The sequence below is a fragment of the Haliotis cracherodii genome, unplaced genomic scaffold (genome assembly GCF_022045235.1).
Source record: "Haliotis cracherodii isolate W230 unplaced genomic scaffold, xgHalCrac1.p SCAF_8, whole genome shotgun sequence".
Lineage (NCBI taxonomy): Eukaryota > Metazoa > Mollusca > Gastropoda > Lepetellida > Haliotidae > Haliotis > Haliotis cracherodii.
Genome location: NW_027266341.1, coordinates 58,499,888 through 58,519,273, shown reverse-complemented (window position 1 = coordinate 58,519,273; position 19,386 = coordinate 58,499,888). Strand labels below are relative to the sequence as shown.

General features: G+C 40.6%; 2 protein-coding genes across 3 annotated transcripts in view; one reads left to right on the top strand and one right to left on the bottom strand.

Annotated features, from left to right (window-relative positions):
- Window positions 1-16: 16 nt before the first annotated feature.
- LOC139451103 (alpha-N-acetylgalactosaminidase-like) lies at window positions 17-6,553 on the bottom strand. The gene is made up of 7 exons (XM_071232901.1): window positions 6,357-6,553; window positions 4,367-4,541; window positions 3,977-4,151; window positions 3,367-3,461; window positions 2,353-2,520; window positions 848-1,045; window positions 17-301 (listed from the first exon to the last, which is right to left on the bottom strand). Exons 1-7 carry the CDS (start codon window positions 6,506-6,508, stop codon window positions 17-19), a joined length of 1,248 nt encoding a protein of 415 aa, XP_071089002.1. The 5' UTR covers window positions 6,509-6,553.
- A 2,115-nt stretch (window positions 6,554-8,668) lies between these two features.
- The window catches only part of LOC139449379 (uncharacterized), a 39,678-nt gene continuing 28,960 nt past the window's right edge, over window positions 8,669-19,386 (top strand). Inside the window, exon 1 of one of the 2 annotated variants that reach the window (XM_071230739.1) lies at window positions 8,669-8,766. The gene's annotated coding sequence lies outside the window, so the exon portion shown is untranslated. Of the gene's footprint in view, window positions 8,767-14,135; window positions 14,158-19,386 lie in introns of those variants that run through there. The other variant, XM_071230738.1, reaches the window with a different exon arrangement.

The following is a 19,386-nucleotide window of genomic DNA, read 5'->3' as shown; positions in this document are numbered from 1 at the left end:
TCGTCAGATCTGAAGTTTAGTGCTCCGAGACAGCCTTAAGCAAGATGTTCCCAGCAGGGAAGATAGTGACAGGTGCCCCGTGTATCATCATGACGTCATCAGTGAAGTAGTGACCAATCGCCTGGCCACTGGGTAGATCCTGCACACTATAAGCTGGTTGCAAATTGACCCCCGCGTCCTGAAGTGTGAGGTTGGTCACTATGGGCCGTGGGATGACTTCCGGGGGACCCCAGGATACGACGAGCACTGCGTGGTCGGCATACGACAGGAAACGGTGCCACACCTGCACTTCCGGTCCGTACTGAATTACACGAAAAGTTAAAGTTAAAGGTATCTCAAAATGACATGGATCGTTCATTCGTAGAATTGGTCCGTCTGTGTTATAAGCATAAGTATGGTAAATGGGAAAGCTTGTTTCATGGTTCTTGAATGAGTTTTTGCATGTCTCTTGGCTTGTTTAATAGTTTATTTTATATATGGTGTTACAATTGAAAAACACGTCTTCATTAATACACCCTAGTGTTTTAACAAGTTAGCGTTTTCCTTTTAATTGCAATTGCTGATTACTCTTTGTTTGTTTGTTGTTTAACGCCGCACTCAACAATATTTCAACAACACATGTATATGACGCCTGTCTGTAAATAATCGAGTCTGGATCAAACAATCCAGTGATTGACATCATGAGCATCGATCGACGCAACTGGGATACGATGACATGCATCAACCAAGTCAACTGACCACCCAATCCCATTAGTCGACTTTTACGACAAGAATGGGTTGCTGAAGACATTTCCTGACTCGGATCTTCACGGGATTGCTGCTTACTACTTTGGAAAGTGAATGTCACCTGTGCTTTGATCAATGGGGTGTTGTCGAGAGTGTCCTGATCGAGCTCAATGATGGGCTTCCGCAGCACGATGTCCTTGTCAGCAGCCGCTAGGTGGCGCAAATCGGAACCAAGAAATAGAGGGGAGTTGAGCATGGCCCAGAATGACAGCTGAGTATGTGTGCACGTCTCCGGCAGTCCACTGGATCCCAGCAGCAGCTGATATGGTAAAACTATTCATTGTCTCTAGTATCGCAAGTGTCATCGAAACCCACACATACATACTCTACGTATTTCCACATGTTTCTTGGGGGAACTGATAAAGAAAAAAATACAAATTAAGTTTGACGTCGTGTGTGGCTTATATCACCTCAACAATTCGTAGCTGTATGCACAAATGCTGGTACTATTTTTTAATTGGACTCGAAGGATACAGGGGTCTTAGGAAATTATATTCTAATTTGAGTACAACTACCGATTCCTGGGGGGCACGGGTGGCCCAGTCGTGTAAGGCGCCGCGATTCGCTGTTCAGAGTTGCGTCCCGTGGACACGCCAGAAACCTATGATTGTGGATTCGAATCCCAGTTCGCCCCGATTATGTTTCTAGGTTTGTCAGCACCATACCCGTGCTCGTAGGTTTCACCGAAGTGATAAACGTCTGAGACCTGCATCACTTCGGGCTTTCCTCCCACATTAAACTGACACGCCGCGATACAACTGGAATACTGTTAAGAGCGGCGTTAAACACAACTCACTCACTCACTGACTCACCGATTCCTGTGATCCATCCAATCAAATACTTGACAATAGGCAGTGAGTGAGTGTGGTTTTACACCGCCTTTAGCAATATTCCAGCAATATCACGGCGGTGGACACCAAAAATCATCTTCCCGCGGCAAGGGAGTTAACTGACTGTAAATGTACAGTTACTTTCAGTTAACTCCATTGTCTTGGAAGCTGCAAGCTCCATCCCAGCGCATGACACCTTCGTTACACACTCGGCAACATCGCAATACGGTAGAGAGCTACGCGAACGGGATATCGCTGTGGGGAGTTTGGGGAATTCACACGTTGTACCCAAGTCGGAATCGAACCCTTGTCTTCTGCGTGTTAACCGCAATGCTACCCCTCTGCTCCGTCAATTGAGTCCTAGCAAACGTCATTGTAACTCATATTTCATGGTGTTTATTAGTCCAGAATTTGACGAATACCCTAGCTACACTCAATGTCTCAAATTGACACTGATAAACGTCCATACCATGAGCAAAATTGCGTACAAGATCGTGGAACACAGTCCGCCTTTAAGTGGATACTGCCTATATTATTACCATTGCATTGGTTTGAGGTGGCTCTGTATTTAGGGTTTTATAGCAGTATTAAGGGAAATAGATATAGTCCTAGATGAGCAAAGATGGAGAAAAACTCCGCGCAGCACAATGAATTTGTTTACGTACTGAAATATGTTGGTGGTATTTTGTAAGAAATGCTTTTCTCATCAACGTGAAGTCAACAGTTTTTGACTTACCAGACCCAAATCGTTCCATCGACCTTGCCCTTGGTGGCTGCTGATGTTGTATTCGTCAGGTGTGAAGAAGAGTGAGGTGTAGTAGATGCTGTTCCACGTGGAGGTGTAACTCAGTCTCTTCGTACTCCGAAACGTGTGGCACACTCCCTTGATGACGTCATAATTAGGCTAAAAGAATTCATATGTGTCACGTAGTGCACGGCGATGTTACTTGTTTATTTGTTGTTTAACGCCACACGCTATGACGACAGTCTGTAAATAATCGAGTCTGGCCCAGACAATCCAGTGTTTGATATCATGTGCATCGATCCACGCCAATGGGATACGATGACATGCATTAACATGATCAACCAAGTCAGCGAGCCTGACCACCCGATCCTGTTAGTAACCTTTTACGACAAGCATAGTCACCTTTTACGGCAAGCATGGGTTGCTGAAGACCTATTCTACCCCGATATCTTCACGGGTACACTGGCTTGTAATCTAATCAAGCTGGAAATTAGTATTTTGTGACTGAAACTGTAGTCCCTATGTCATTCTCATTATGTTTTTAGAAATATGTATGAGAAAATGTAAGTGCATTCCTGCATCACAAATTGTTATGTTTGGAATGTTGCCTGGCATCACAGATTGTATGTTTGGAATGTTGCCTGGCATCACAGATTGTATGTTTGGAATGTTGCCTGGCATCACAGATTGTATGTTTGGAATGTTGCCTGGCATCACAGATTGTATGTTTGGAATGTTGCCTGGCATCACAGATTGTATGTTTGGAATATTGCCTGGCAGGTTGACTCAAGGTGATGCTAAGGCCATTAATCACCCGATCCCGTTAGTCGCCTCTTACGACAAGCATGGGTTCCTGAAGACCAGTTCTAACCCGGGTCTCCAAGGGTCATGGCAATATTAACTTCACGTCCAAATTATGCACTTATATCGTAGCAAGCAATATACATTTGAATAAATGATCTATTGGAATGAAAATACTTGTCGAACAATTAACCAAACACTCACCGTAACATTAGCATGGACAAGGCGTGCAGGCCAACCACATGAAACAAGGGGAGACCACCCAGTGGAGTTAATGGACTTGTCGAGGAATATAGCACCTGAAAAAATACAATAAATAGCAAAAAGAATGTTACACCAATCCAATGGCCATGATCGAGGGTTCTAATCCCAGATTCGCACTGATTATGATCCTTGGTTTGTCAGCACTAGAACCCGTGATCATGGGTTTCACCAAAGTGGCAAACGGCTGATACCTGTATCACTTAGGGCTTTCATCCCACGTGAAGATCCGGGCTGGAATAGGTTTTCAGCAACACATGATTGCCGTAAAAGGTGACTTTGCTTGTCGTAAGAGGCGACTAACGGGATTGCTGATTTGGTTGATGCATGTCGTCGTATCCCTATTGCTTGGATCGATGCTCATGATATCAATCACTGGATTATCTGGCCCAAAATCGATTATTTTACAGACCGCAGTCATAAAGCTGTAATATTGCTTAGTGCGACGTTAAACAACAAACAAACAAATAAACATCCGACCTTAAGCTGACACGCCGTGATATACATGGGAATGAAATACTCTCACTCATTTATATACATTTAGAGAACTCACTAGTTTCCAATTCCTTGACATCCTCAGCAACCCCATCAACGTAGATCATGTCTACTCCCCACGCTGCCATGTCACCCACGTCTGCAGTCACGTGACCTTTAGATCCCGGATACCCATTCTCGGTTATAATCCCTAGATCCATGTGAAGTCCAAGTTTCAAGTTCTTGGAATGGAGCTGAAATATCATTATGTAAGGAACTTACAGTGTCACCGAAGTCTTTTCTATGGGGCGCCGCAATTCGCTTTGTAGTGTTGCGTCCCAGAATAGGTAAACGACTGCCTCTCATCGGGCTTTCCTATATCATTAAACTGACACGACGTGGTATCACTCAAGTACTGTTCAAAGCAGCGTTAAACCAAACACACTCACTCACCCCTACTACTGCTTACATATTGAGCCAGTGACGCGATGCCATCAGGGAACCGGCTTCTGTCGGAGAGTAGTCTCCCTTGTGTGTTCCGCCTCTTCTCCGACCAACAGTCCCCTATGAGAAGGTACGTGTAGCCAGCGTCTCGATATCCATCTGTTGCCATGGTATCAGCCATCTGCTTGATCATGGTTTGGCTGAAACGGAGACAGAGATCCTTGTGTGTGTCGTACTGACTTAACGAAACGTGTTCAATTTTTTTTTGAGTTTCCAGAACCATACTCGTTAGATCAGTGGGGCACAAATTATTAATTTTTAAATTATCCACATAATGTCTTTTGAACGTCATCACTATCGTGACGTCTTTGAACATTGCGTCAACAATGGTGTAATGCGCGTGACCTCATTATTACACATGTGATTTGTGGGTTTCTCAATCCCCTATCACAAGATTCGACGTCAGATCATTCATTTTAGTACTGTCACGACCTCACCTGAGATCGACTGTGACGTAAGCACATGTGTGTCATATTGGTTTTACGGAACGAGTGTCCGAATTCTTATATTTCCCGAGCGAGAGCGAGGCTTATAGGGTAATACATGAATTCATGAGTTTCGTAAAATCAGTATGACGCATATGGGAGTATAATAATTTCTTTATTGCCCATTATTTCTTAAACCGCTTGAGATCCACCTCAGAAAAATGCACTGATAACGACCGCCGTCTTAGAAAATCACAATCGAATGAGGTCAACGTTCTTAGCAATGACGTCTTTTCTAGTATAATTTTTAAATTTGAAGTTTACACGATATACGGCTTTTCCATTTGACTAGAGGTCGGTCACATGACCGCGAAATTGACGTTCATAAGTGTATGAACGACACAATTTGACGTTCATACGTTTTTCACGAGACCGTGTTCTTGAAATGACGCCAACACTGACGGACTACTTCCACAGTCCTGGGGAAACCCCTTGGAATTCCCTAGCACGAAAACCTACATATAAGCGTTCTTTCTGATCATTTAGAACCTTTATTCTTGGTCTCAGCGTTTCAGTATACATTGAGAATTGTCAGAGAGCGTGACTGCATGATTGTTTACGAATATCCTCGCTGCGGCCTATCCTAATGAACAAACGAAGAAATGCACATCTAAACTATCGTAGTATCGACTCGATCCGTGCCTAGGCTGACATTGACCGTCTCCCGCAATCTATAAATACGCATCTTTATTCACCTTTCAATGATCGGCATGATTTGAACACATGTGCTGCGTAAGATGTTTCTGAAGAGCAAGTTGTCCATCCATACGCTCCGACGTTCATACAGTTTGACCCGCACTCTATGAAGGTTCATACTCCAATGAACTCACACAAAGTGAAGGTCAATTCTAAGTGACGTCAGTCCGAACTTACGTCACAATAACGTTTGAATGACATCAACAGTGGGTGAGGGAAACAATACACTGGTGCGCGTGAAGCGATATTGGCACTCGTGCACATTTATAAGTGCAATAATCTTGGACGAAACGTTAAACCACAGTTTACCTACCCTCTAACCTTACGGGGGCGATCGGGGAGCCTAGGGTTAAAGCGTTCGCTCGTCACGCCGAAGACCCGTTTTCGATTCCCGACATGGGTACATTGTGTGAAGCCCATTTCTGGTGTCCCCAGCCGTGATATTGCTGGAATATTGCTAAAAGCGGCGTAAAACCATACTCACTCACTCACTCGAACATTACGGCTAATACAATGTAAGACTCCAACATAATCATACATGTGCGTTGATAAGATGCGTGAACTAGCCAATTAGCACGAAGCAACACGATCCACATCTCGTTGACCCACAACCATGCAGGTCACACACACTACCCGATCGTCTTCCGTCGGCTCATAGTACCGGTCACCTGGAATCGTCAAGGTGCCATTTATCCCCACGTACATCGTATTTACTCACAAAAACGCGCGGAAATACATGAACACGCACGCACACACGCACTTGTGCTTTCTGACCTGAGGCAAGTCTCCAATCCGGCTGCACAGTTGACGCGGCAGTCGTACAGTCCCCTCGTCGTCCAGCCCATAGGAGGAGTTGGTGCGATGTCGCTGATGCCGGTGACTACATACCACGTGACGCACATCAGTGTCAGAAACTTCATGGTCATTTAATGGCGACTGAAGTTATGTACCTAACAACGTTCTATGACTATGATAAGGTTAGTATGACATGACGTTATCGCAAATAATCTAATCATAAACGTTCCGATAGCTGAAACGGTCACGTTGATATATAGTATGTACTACGCAAAAGAACTTAAAGAACATCCGATTCTTTTATATAGGGAACTGGTCATTTATCATAGGGTTGGGTGGGTGAAACTGTTTTTCACTCCACCCACCCCAAAAACGTAGCATTTATTTATCACACACACACACGCACCCACGCAAGCGCACACGCACGCACGCACGCACGCACGCACGCACGCACGCACACACACATCCTCCTTATAAAAAGTGATCAGTCCCTAACTATTGTTCAAATTTATAAAAAGTATTTGAAAATCGCTTCCCGCCACCCTCTCTCCCTACAGATGTGACAAAGTTTGGCGACCCCCGCTTTTATGACCCAACCCCAATCTCACAGTCCCCACCCCCACCCCACCCTATAATATAAATGACCAGTCCCTTACTATAGTTAATCTGTAAAACTTCTTTTGAGTAGTATAAAATGAGTGTAGGGAGTATTGGCGTATTAAAGTTTTCAATATTCGGCTAACTGAATGCCGCAAAAGGCGACTATGCTAGTCGTAAGAGGCGACTAACGGGATCGGGTGGTCAGGCTCGCGGACTTGGTTGATTCATTCATGGTACCCCAATTGCGTAGACCGATGCTCATGTCTGGTCCAGACTCGATTCTTTACAGACCGCCGTCATATAGCTGGAATATTGCTGAGCGTGGCGTTAAACAACAAGACAAGTAAACCTAACTGAGGATGTTGACAAAAGGGACTATATCATGGGAATGATAATCGAGTGGTAAACAAAATCATGATGTAGTTATATACATCTTTTGACAGTGCCGTGAGAAACTATAGACCACTAACAGCATGTAAAGCGATAACGCCTATCCTGTGTGTGTTTGGTTTAACGCCGCTTTGAACAATATTTAAAGTGAAGGGCAAAACGAAAGCGTACACTTGAAAACAAATATATATACGTTCGCAAAACGTTACCAGGACGAAGACAGTTGCCGTAACACTGCAAACTCCAAAACACAACTATGGTACTCGGGTCAAATACATCACTATCGAATAACTATATCTTTTAGTTTTACGTTAGCCATCATCAAACACGGGTGTATAGTTTCTTTTGCCCGGCTGTTTATAAATAAAGACACATCAGCTTAATGCTGTGTGGAAGCCTGAAGTGGTGCAGCTGGGCCCACTTGCACAAAGCGATCTTAGCGCAAAGACTATCGTAAGCCTATGTTAAATTATGGGAGTTACAACCATCTTAGCGCTAAGATCGCTTTGTGCAAGTGGGCCCTGGTCTCAGACTTGTATGACAATGGTGAACACAGCGAGGACAGAACCGTGATACTCCCAATAATATTGATTGATTTGGACACGGCATTTTTTTTATCTTGATTTTATCGTCTGAGCAACCGTTTCTGTTTGGTACTATCAAACAAAATAAATACAAACAAGTGTTATAATTCATTTTGCATTTATATTTACTTGAAAGTACGGTATTTTTTGTAATGCATTCATAAATCGTGTTTAAAAGACCATGTATGTGTGTGTGTGTATGTATGTGTGTGTGTGTGTGTGTGTGTGTGTGTGTGTGTGTGTGTGTGTGTGTGTGTGTGTGTGTGTGTGTGTGTGTGTGTGTGTGTGTGTGTGTGTGTGTGTGTGTGTGTGCCTACGTATGTATGTATGTATGTATCCAAACTGCAATGACTTTCCTGTACATAAACATATATATTTTAAGACTTTGAAAATTTCAGGGATTATACAGATTCCCTGTACTATTCATACCTCAACACGTGGATGTTAATGATTAAGGAAGTAAAATTTGGAAAGATAATGTTCTGGATAAACTTGTATAAAATTGTTTATGTCATGGTATGCATGGGTGGTTACTCAGTGCTATAGTATCTTGTTTACAAGTGCATGCATGCATGCATCAATTATTATTACATATATCCAGTACAGCTGACTATTACTTTCAGGGTGTTTCTTAAAGTAGAGCGCAAGGTCCAGCTACAACAGTTTCGTTAGCTTGGCGGCTGACTTTCCTGCATGTCTGCGCATGCTCGAGGGGATTCCCCTGATCGGAAATTTTACTGGGCATTTCAGCAGAGCCTCTCAGTTCAAGCATCCCAGGTTAGTCAACTCGGCGTTCTCAGCAGCAGAGGGGAATGGTAAGTAGTGCATGCACATTTTGGTTTTGCATTGTAGGATCTCGCTTCCATTTACTTTCATAATTAGAGTATATTACTTGTATACAGCTTATACGAATCGCATACCTGATTCATATGCCGGGTCAAGAATCTGTACGACTCACCTTGCAATTGAATGATCGCTTGTGATTGCAGAAAATTTAAATGCTGTATCATTTAATATTAACTACCCTTTGTAAATTGCCTTACTAAAGACATAGAGTGCATATTCAGAAACGTTAGAAAACCAAATTAACACCTACACTTAAAACGTGGGTTTCGTCAACCTAAATTTATACACAATGTTCTAATATTATTATAGAGATCTTTTTAGTTATATTATTTATATGAATATATATAGCACGTGTATTTTATGGTGATGATAAATATTTCGTAATGACTCGTCAGAAACATTATCACATACCAGGGAGGAATGTGTCCAAATTCATACACTGGAACCTCATTAATCCGGACACCCCACCTTCAGGACGACTCTGTTGGGAATAACTGTACTATTTACAGCAACAGTAAACCAACCTTTTATTCATTAATCAGGAAATGCATTAATCAGGGAGGTTTCAACAGGGACTCTCTGACTGGTTTAACGAGGTTTCATCGTAGTCATACGTATTCCGGGTATGCAGTCTGTATATACTTATGTAAAAACGCAGTGATTATAACCCAAGGAATCTACGGAAATGAAATATACTCCTCAAAAGAAGTTAAGGATCACCCGATTCTTTCATATTGGTAATGTTAATCTGTCATGGCATGATAGATTAACTATTGTGATATGAAAGAATCAGGTGATCCTTAACTTCTTTTGAGTAGTATACTTACATTGTCCTGTTTCGTTTCTAGTCGGGGTTTTCGTTCCAGGCAAAATGTAGGTCTCCTTTCAAACGCATGTTTGTATATTACATATATAAAAGTATGCATTATTCATGACCCCCCTCCACCACATTTTTATTATTTTAGGTGGTTTATATGTGATGCAATATCATATATGTGATGGATGGAGACTAACGGGGGTAATACATGTCGTAATGAGCTGTTAGGTAATACTGTGATATGTATAGGAGGAGAACAGCGGATCCTGGTAGCTGAGGGACACAACGAACACACAAAACACCGCACACACACACACACACGCACGCACGCACGCACGCACGCACGCGCGCTAACACGCTAACACAAACACAAACACCAAAACGCCTGTTCCTCAACTCATAGATCACAAAGTATTCCCTAAGTTCCTAAAATCAAGGGCGCTGGGGTAGCTCAGTGGTTAAAGCGTACGCTCGTCACATCGAAGAACCGGGTTCGATTCCTGACATGGGTACAATGTGCGAAGCCCATATTTGGTGTCCTCGCCGTGGTATTGCTGGCATATTGCTAAAAGCAGCGTAAGACTATACTCACTCCTAAAAACAAAAAAAACCAACTTAAATAATTATAGTTTCGTTGTGTTCATTGTAATTCCTGTATTCTGATTAGCTGAATTGGTCACGTGTTATTACATTAATTCCCCAATAGGATATTAAATAAATTAAGCAACGCCCACCGAAGCGGACTATTTTCATCACTACGGAACGTTGGGGAATCCCATTTACTGTCTCTGGATTACCCTTTCTGCTCAGATGTCTCAACATCAAGTTATCAGGCCTGGTAATGTTTTCGTGCTATTTTTTGTATCAAACATGCTGACAACACGATAATACTGCCGTCTTCCACTCACTGAAAAAACACGGGCATCGAACAATGTCAGTTCCAGTTAAAACGTATAAACAGTTATTATGTTTTTTATTATACATAATACCTGAACGTTTGCTTCAGAGTTTAGACATAATAAATGAAATTGAATAAACAAGAGACGAGAGTTTAAAAAAAAATCAACGTTTTCACTGATATTGTTTATTCATATAGCTTACATTGATACGTAAGATACTAGTCATTTCTTACAGCAGATAGAGACATAAGTATCAGTATTTGGATATTTTGTATCTACATGAACCACAAGTAAATATAATATTTATATATAATGTTCATATAATGACAGCTATGCCTAATGTCATTAAATCAGTTTGTGGTAACAGATTGGTACATAGTGCATCGAAGAAACTTGCTGAAATATATATCATTGGCCATATCACTACTCGTGGTCTGCGCATGTCAGGGGAATCCCCGATAGGTATTTTATCCCTGCCTACTGACTGCATTGAATTATAGTTCTAAGGTAAATATATCGGGTTCTTTCCTAATGTAAATGTTAGAAGACACTGTAATAACATGCATTTTAGCATCGAAGGTGTTGTTATAAAATGTATTTTTGTGTTGTCTGAATAGCGACTATTGTGCCGTGTGTTTTGAAGTCAATAACATTATCAAAGTCAATAACAGTATCCATGTCGATATTTCAAATCCGTATTTGTCCAGTAACACCGATAATGTTAATAATAATAATTCTGTGAAACGATTGACCATAGTAATGGTAGATCTACCACGTGAACACCAAGCACTTGTCATTTTCTAGGATATACGATATTCTTTTTCCACAAGACAATATGGCATTCCTTAAACGGATACACACAGATGTCGATGAGAGGCGCAGTATTATAAAACACGCTTCCTCTTGTATACATTAAGCTATTAGATCATTTACCAGATATATTTAAAAAAATTAAAACTAAGAGCCTAATTATCATTTCGGAAAAACCCCATCAAAATCCAGGACTATCCAGGTGACCCCTGTTGACAAAGGTATAACCCAATGTTGCACTTAATGTGTTTTATTTCGGATACGACCCTAGGTTGTGCCTGATTAGCACTAGTTGAATCTCGTCAGCCCTGATTGCCAGATGTGGTGTATTATGCTTGACTCAGCTTGAGTTCGTTTTTAAAAAAAACCCAGGACGACCAACGTGATTTTGTTTTTGATTGTTTGTTGTTTAACGCCGCACTCAGCAATATAACATCTGTATGACGGTGGTCTGTAAATATTCGAGTCTGGGCCAGACAATCCAGTGATTGACATAGTGAGCATCGATTGGGATACGATGACGTGCATCAACCATGTCAGCAAGTCTGACCTCCCGATCCCCTTGGTCACCTCTTACGACAAGCATAGTCGCCTCTTACGACAGGCATTGGCTGTTGAAGATCTACTCTAACCTCGATGTTCACGGGTACGGCGGAGGCGAACCCGTGATGGCCAAGGTATCCCCCAAGTAACCTTGGTTGACCAATGTTAGCACCTGGTAACTGATTTACGTCATTCTAACCTAAGTCGCCCGTATCAACTGAACCCCATGGGTGAAGCACGTCCGTTGGCAGCCTCCAAGTGACGTCATCGTTAAGGTTATTTAGTTGCTTTTATTTATAATGATTATTTCATTTATTGATTCTTCCATGAATAAAAGCAAAAGAAGATATTTAAGATAAGTGGAATTTATACCGGTGCATTCTCTAAAACTTTGAATTTTGCTGGACATTTTAGAAATGAAAAATCTTCAGTTATGTCAAAACATTTGAATTTTCCACTTTCGACACCACTATTCCCCACGACAAACTTTAGTAAAAACTTCATTCCTTGATCCATTTGGCATTTGTTACTGAACGTGATGACCATGTTGTTGCATCTCTATCTTCATAGAGGTTCAGACCGCTTCCGTGGTCAAGTGGTAGAGCGTCCGCCCGGAGAGCGGAAGGTCCGAGGTTCGATCTCCGGCCGCGTCATACCAAAAGACGTTAAAAGATGGTACTTGTTGTTACCCTGTCTTGCGCTCGACATTAAGGGGCTAAAACAAGGACTGGTCGGCTAGGAGTCAGTATACTGTGTCTGAGTGGGGTATTCATGTTAAACTGCGGCATGGTATCTCAGTGGGCTAGCACTATAAATCGGCATCAGTCCGGACTAGTACAATCAGCCATACACACACACACGTACATGCGCGTCGCTATTTAAGTGCAATAATCTTGGACGCGACGTTAAACCCAATTTCACCATAACCACCATAGAGGTTCAGGACATTTGTCAAAAATGAAATCAAAGTCGTCGGAAGTTCACTGTGAATCAGTTTGTGAAATTCTGGACTTCATCATTGAAAACATATGTGTGTGAAATGTGGGTATAGGACATTCCGGCAAGAAGCAGGCATTCCCCATGGGCACCAATTGTGCTCCCTCTCTTGCTGATTTCCTTCTTTAAGCACTCGAGTCAGAATATCTTCTCAAATTGGCAAAATCAATACTAGGATCGAATTTGCCAAGTCATTTAACTTAAGTTTCAGGTATATCATCTAGGGGGACTATACAACGAGGGTCTTATAAAGACGCATTGGGTGCATCGATGATCTGATATAGTTAAATAATGGTCAATTATCCAATTCTCTTCCATTGATTTACCCACCTGAGCTAGAAATAAAAGAGACCAGTTAGATCTGTGCAGAGAGAATATTCAGAGTGACAAAATCCACAGATCAGGGTTACAACATTCCAGGCCTCAGTAAAGCTTTCCAAACGTCTTGTGGTAGACATGTGGGGGCCATTTCTAAATTTGACGCATGTTACAAAAATTATGTCCGATACATGCCCTATTTTGACTTGTACCATATGTTCCCGTGTTTTTTTCAGGTGAACAACTGACTTGCCTTTGCATGTGTTTGTAAAACGTGTCACCGGTGGGGCAGGATACGCTCACCTTTTCGCAATTACCTGGTGTCATTACTAGTTAATAGTGATTCATAAACACATGGTCATGATAGTCGAAATAGTACAATCGACTCTGGTTTTACCAGAGATTTCTGATGAATATGGAAAAAGGTTTTGTCGCCTTTATTGTTTACCTTTTGTAATCGCGACATATGTCGCGAAATGAGCGACATGTGTATGATTTCTACGTAAAAATAGGATGTGTATATTACTGGCAACGAAAACCTCGTGTCATCCCGGATCAAGCAGAAATGGGGTTGCGTGTTTGTTATTCGCTTATATCCCGCGGTCACTCGGCGCACAGAAGAAGATACAAACTCCCAGGAATCGCGAAGAATCCGGTGTGACTGGGCTCCGTGTGAAGTAGTGGATACTGCGTGTACCATCAATGGAACCAGTAAATCAGACCGCGAAGATCCTTACAGCGATATCGCACGACACGAGGAAGTACTAAGCTGGGCCCCGTCTGTACATTTCACCATATAAATTGCGGAAGTTGCCGACACGCATTGAGAGCCGGGAACCAACTTTAACAAAGGCCATACTATGGAGCTTCACAAAACGAATTTTGTATTAGAAATGCGCGTCCGATACCAGTAGACGGTAACCAGTCGACAGATAGGGGATTTCCCTAAGCGTAGTTTCCCTTCGAGATTGTGAAGAGGTCGAGTCAGTATACGTCCCTTTCCCAGACCAGGCCTCAGCGCTACGTTTATCGAGAGGTATGCCTGTTGTACACGCGCGTGTAGTTCAACTATACTGTATTTAAGTTTCCGCACGCCAAAACGAAATGCGCGGCTAATAATAGACAAATCCCAGTCAAATTATAACAATTCCATACATTTTTGTCTGAATAAATATTACTCAAAAGCGAACGCCGTATTCTGAGACAATTTTCATAACAAATAACGTTAAAGGAGAGTATTGTATGCTCTAAGCCTTACAATTCGTACTGTAACGTGTTTTATAAATGTACATAAATTTATAACATTTAAAGCCATTAATTTTCTTATCTGTACTGTTAGTGAGGTGACCATTGAGATCATCTGTGGTTTGATTTAGTCTTTTTAGACATCGTGGTAATGGATCACAATACCCTAAACCAATAAATAAATGCACGTTTGTAAAATCCGTTTGACTTTATACTAGAACGGACATATACATACATTTTCTTCATACGCATTCTCGCAGTCACAAATATAGCTGACAAACGGCAGCCGAACTTTCCTTTCAGAACACAGGCCACTTTATGTTACTCTGATCCCTATTTTTCCTTTTTCTAGAGACAAACGTTGCTATCAAAAGTGGTGCGTCATCTGAGAGGAAAACAGATATACTGGTTGGCTCACTTCTTTGCACAATATTTTCTGTTAACTATCGTATTTAAGATAATTTCTATCAAAGGGGAATCTTGACTTAATATAAGCTTTTCCATTACATCATATATCGTCGAATAATTATTAAATATATGGAAAAATACATTTTTACAGCTATGGGATATTCGAAGCCAGTGTCATTGATGCTGACTCACTTTAATCTATTCAACGTTTTTCAGAATGTATTCTTTGTACCCACCCTACACATTATCAAAAAAAGAGCTTTGCATATTTTGCCACATTTTATACGGGGTGCGAACGGGCGTCTGGGAAAGGGACAACAACAGAATCTTCCTATTGCCTTGTATATAGCGTGTGCGTAAATCATCGCCGCAACCCCGTACAACTAGTTTAATACAATTATCATTTGTATATTCAAGCCTCTGATTGGTCACTATATATGTATGACTCCTACTGGTCACTCTACACATTATTATATAATAGAAATATTCTTGTGTATTTCACACATCAATGAAATGGGAGGCTTACGTTGGTCTGGGAAAGTGACAACTACAGACTCTTCATATTGCCTTTCTTGGTGTGTGCAAAAGTCCTCATAGGCTACCCCTACAATGGGTATAATACAATGCCTCTTCTATTCGGTCCACTGACATGTCACTCTTACACAATATTATGACAAAAAGAGCATTGAGTGTGTTTCATGTTATTTTATACCGGACGCAAACATTGGTCTGGGAAAGGGAAAACTACACACTGTATATATTGGCAGGCATAGGTTGTGGTAAAATCATCGCCACTATACCACATAACTAGTATGATACAATTATTATTGTGTACGGGGGACGGGCATTGGTCTGGTAAAGGGACAACTAAAGACTGTTCAGATTGCTTGTCTATTGAGTGTAGGAAGTAATCGTCGCAACCTCCACAGCTGTTAAAATATAACGATTATTTGTACGATGTATGACTCCTACTGGAGACTACACATTATTATATAAAAGAAACATCCATGTGTATTTTCCTTTGTCAATAAAACGGGAGACGGACACTGATCGCGGAAAGGGACAACTACAGACATTACATATTACTTGTATATGTCATGTGGGTAAATAATCATCGCTACCTCCACAACTGTTGAAATATATTTATTATTTTTCCTATATATGACTCCTACTGGTCACTCTTCACATTGTTACATAGAAGAAACATCCCTGTGTGTTTTCCAATATAATATAACCAGGAGACGAATACTGGTCGCGGAAAGGGACAACTACAGACTTTTCATATTGCTTGGATATAGCGTGTGGGTAAATAGTGGTCACTACCTCCACAGCTGTCGTAATATATTTATTATTTTTACTATGTATTACTCCTACTGGACCGTCTACACATTATTGTATAAAAGAAACATCGCTATGTGTTTTCCAATATCAATTAAATGGGAGACGAACACTGGTCGCGGAAAGGGACAACTACAGACATTTCATATTGCTTGCATATAGCGTGTGGGTAAATAGTGGTCACTACTTCCACAGCTGTTGAAATATATTTATTATTTTTACTATGTATGACTCCTACTGGACCATCTATATATTATTATATAAAATAAACACCCCTGTGTGTTTTCCAATATCAATTAAATGGGAGACGAACACTGGTCGCGGAAAGGGACAACTACAGACTTTTCATATTACTTGTATATAGCATGTTGGTAAATAGTCGATGCTAACCCCACAGCTGTTGTAATATATTGACTATTTTTACGATGTATGACTCCTACTGGACCATCTATATATTATTATTGAAAAGAACCATCCCTGTGTATTTTCCATTGTCAATTAAATGGGGGACGAACACTGGTCGCGGAAAGGGACAACTACAGACTTTTCATATTACTTGTATATAGCGTGTGGGTAAATAGTGGTCACTACTTCCACAGCTGTTGAAATATATCTATTATTTTTACTATGTATGACTCCTACTGGACCATCTATACATTATTATATAAAAGAAACATACCCGTGTGATTTCCAATATCATTTTAATGGGAGGCGAACACTGGTCGCGGAAAGGGACAACTACAGACTTTTCATATTACTTGTATAAAGCATGTGGGTAAATAATCGTTGCTAACCCCACAGCTGTCATAATATATTGATTATTTTTACTATGCATGACTCCTACTGGACCATCTATACATTATTATATAAAAGAAACCTCCCTATGTGTTTTCCAATATAATTTAAACAGGAGACGAACACTGGTCGCGGAAAGGGACAACTACAGACTTTTCATATTGCTTGGATATAGCGTTTGTGTAATAGTGGTCACTACCTCTACAGCTGTTGTAATATATCTATTATTTTTACGATGTATGATTCCTACTGGACCATCTACACATTATTATATAAAAGAAACATCGCTATGTGTTTTCCAATATCAATTAAATGGGCGACGAACACTTGTCGCGGAAAGGGACAACTACAGACTTTTCATATTGCTTGCATATAGCGTGTGGGTAAATAGTGGTCATTACCTCCACAGCTGTTATAATATATTTATTATTTTTATTATGTATGACTCCTACTGGACCGTCTACACATTATTATATAAAAGAAACATCCCTGTGTGTTTTCCAATATCAATTAAATGGGGGACAATCACCGGTTGCGGAAAGGGACAACTACAGACTTTTCATATTACTTGTATATAGCATGTTGGTAAATAATCGTTCCTAACCCCACAGCTGTTGTAATATGTATATTATTTTTACTATGTATGACTCCTACTGGACCATCTATACATTATTATATAAAAGAAACATCCTTGTGTGATTTCCAATACAATTTAAACGGGAGACAAACACTGGTCGCGGAAAGGGACAACTACAGACTTTTCATATTGCTTGGATATAGCGTTTGGGTAATAGTGGTCACTACCTCCACAGCTGTCGTAATATATATATATTATTTTTACTATATAAGACTCCTACTGGACCGTCTACACATTATTATATAAATAAACATCCCTGTGTGTTTTCCAATATCAATTAAATGGGGGACGAACACTGGTCGCGGAAAGGGACAACTACAGACTTTTCATATTGCTTGGATATAGCGTGTGGGTAAATAGTGGTCACTGCCTCCACAGCTGTCGTAATATATCTATTATTTTTACTATATATGACTCCTACTGGACCGTCTACACATTATTATATAAAAGAAACATCCCTGTGTGTTTTCCAATATCAATTAAATGGGGGACAATCACTGGTTGCGGAAAGGGACAACTACAGACTTTTCATATTACTTGTATATAGCATGTTGGTAAATAATCGTTCCTAACCCCACAGCTGTTGTAATATGTATATTATTTTTACTATGTATGACTCCTACTGGACCATCTATACATTATTATATAAAAGAAACATCCTTGTGTGATTTCCAATACAATTTAAACGGGAGACAAACACTGGTCGCGGAAAGGGACAACTACAGACTTTTCATATTGCTTGGATATAGCGTTTGGGTAATAGTGGTCACTACCTCCACAGCTGTTGTAATATATATATATTATTTTTACTATATAAGACTCCTACTGGACCGTCTACACATTATTATATAAATAAACATCCCTGTGTGTTTTCCAATATCAATTAAATGGGGGACGAACACTGGTCGCGGAAAGGGACAACTACAGACTTTTCATATTGCTTGGATATAGCGTGTGGGTAAATAGTGGTCACTGCCTCCACAGCTGTTGTAATATATCTATTATTTTTACTATATATGACTCCTACTGGACCGTCTACACATTATTATATAAAAGAAACATCCCTGTGTTTTTTCCAATATCAATTAAACGGGAGACGAACACTGGTCGCGGAAAGGGACAACTACAGACTTTTCATATTGCTTGGATATAGCGTTTGGGTAATAGTGGTCACTACCTCTACAGCTGTTGTAATATATCTATTATTTTTACGAATTATGATTCCTACTGGACCATCTACACATTATTATATAAAAGAAACATCGCTGTGTGTTTTCCAATATCAATTAAATGGGGGACGAACACTGGTCGCGGAAAGGGACAACTACAGACTTTTCATATTGCTTGCATATAGCGTGTGGGTAAATAGTGGTCATTACCTCCACAGCTGTCATAATATATTTATTATTTTTATTATGTATGACTCCTACTGGACCGTCTACACATTATTATATAAAAGAAACATCCCTGTGTTTTTTCCAATATCAATTAAACGGGAGACGAACACTGGTCGCGGAAAGGGACAACTACACACTTTTCATATTGCTTGGATATAGCGTGTGGGTAAATAGTGGTCACTGCCTCCACAGCTGTCGTAATATATCTATTATTTTTACTATATATGACTCCTACTGGACCGTCTACACATTATTATATAAAAGAAACATCCCTGTGTTTTTTCCAATATCAATTAAACGGGAGACGAACACTGGTCGCGGAAAGGGACAACTACAGACTTTTCATATTGCTTGGATATAGCGTTTGGGTAATAGTGGTCACTACC

Excerpts from the sequence above, each read along its gene's own strand:
- LOC139451103 (XM_071232901.1), bottom strand. The coding sequence starts at position 6,508 with ATGACCATGAAGTTTCTGACACTGATGTGCGTCACGTGGTATGTAGTC. Across the intron at positions 3,462-3,976 it reads TGTCAAGGAATTGGAAACTA|GTGCTATATTCCTCGACAAG; the intron begins GTGAGTTCTCTA and ends GTATTTTTTCAG. Across the intron at positions 2,521-3,366 it reads TTGTCCATGCTAATGTTACG|CCTAATTATGACGTCATCAA; the intron begins GTGAGTGTTTGG and ends GAATTCTTTTAG.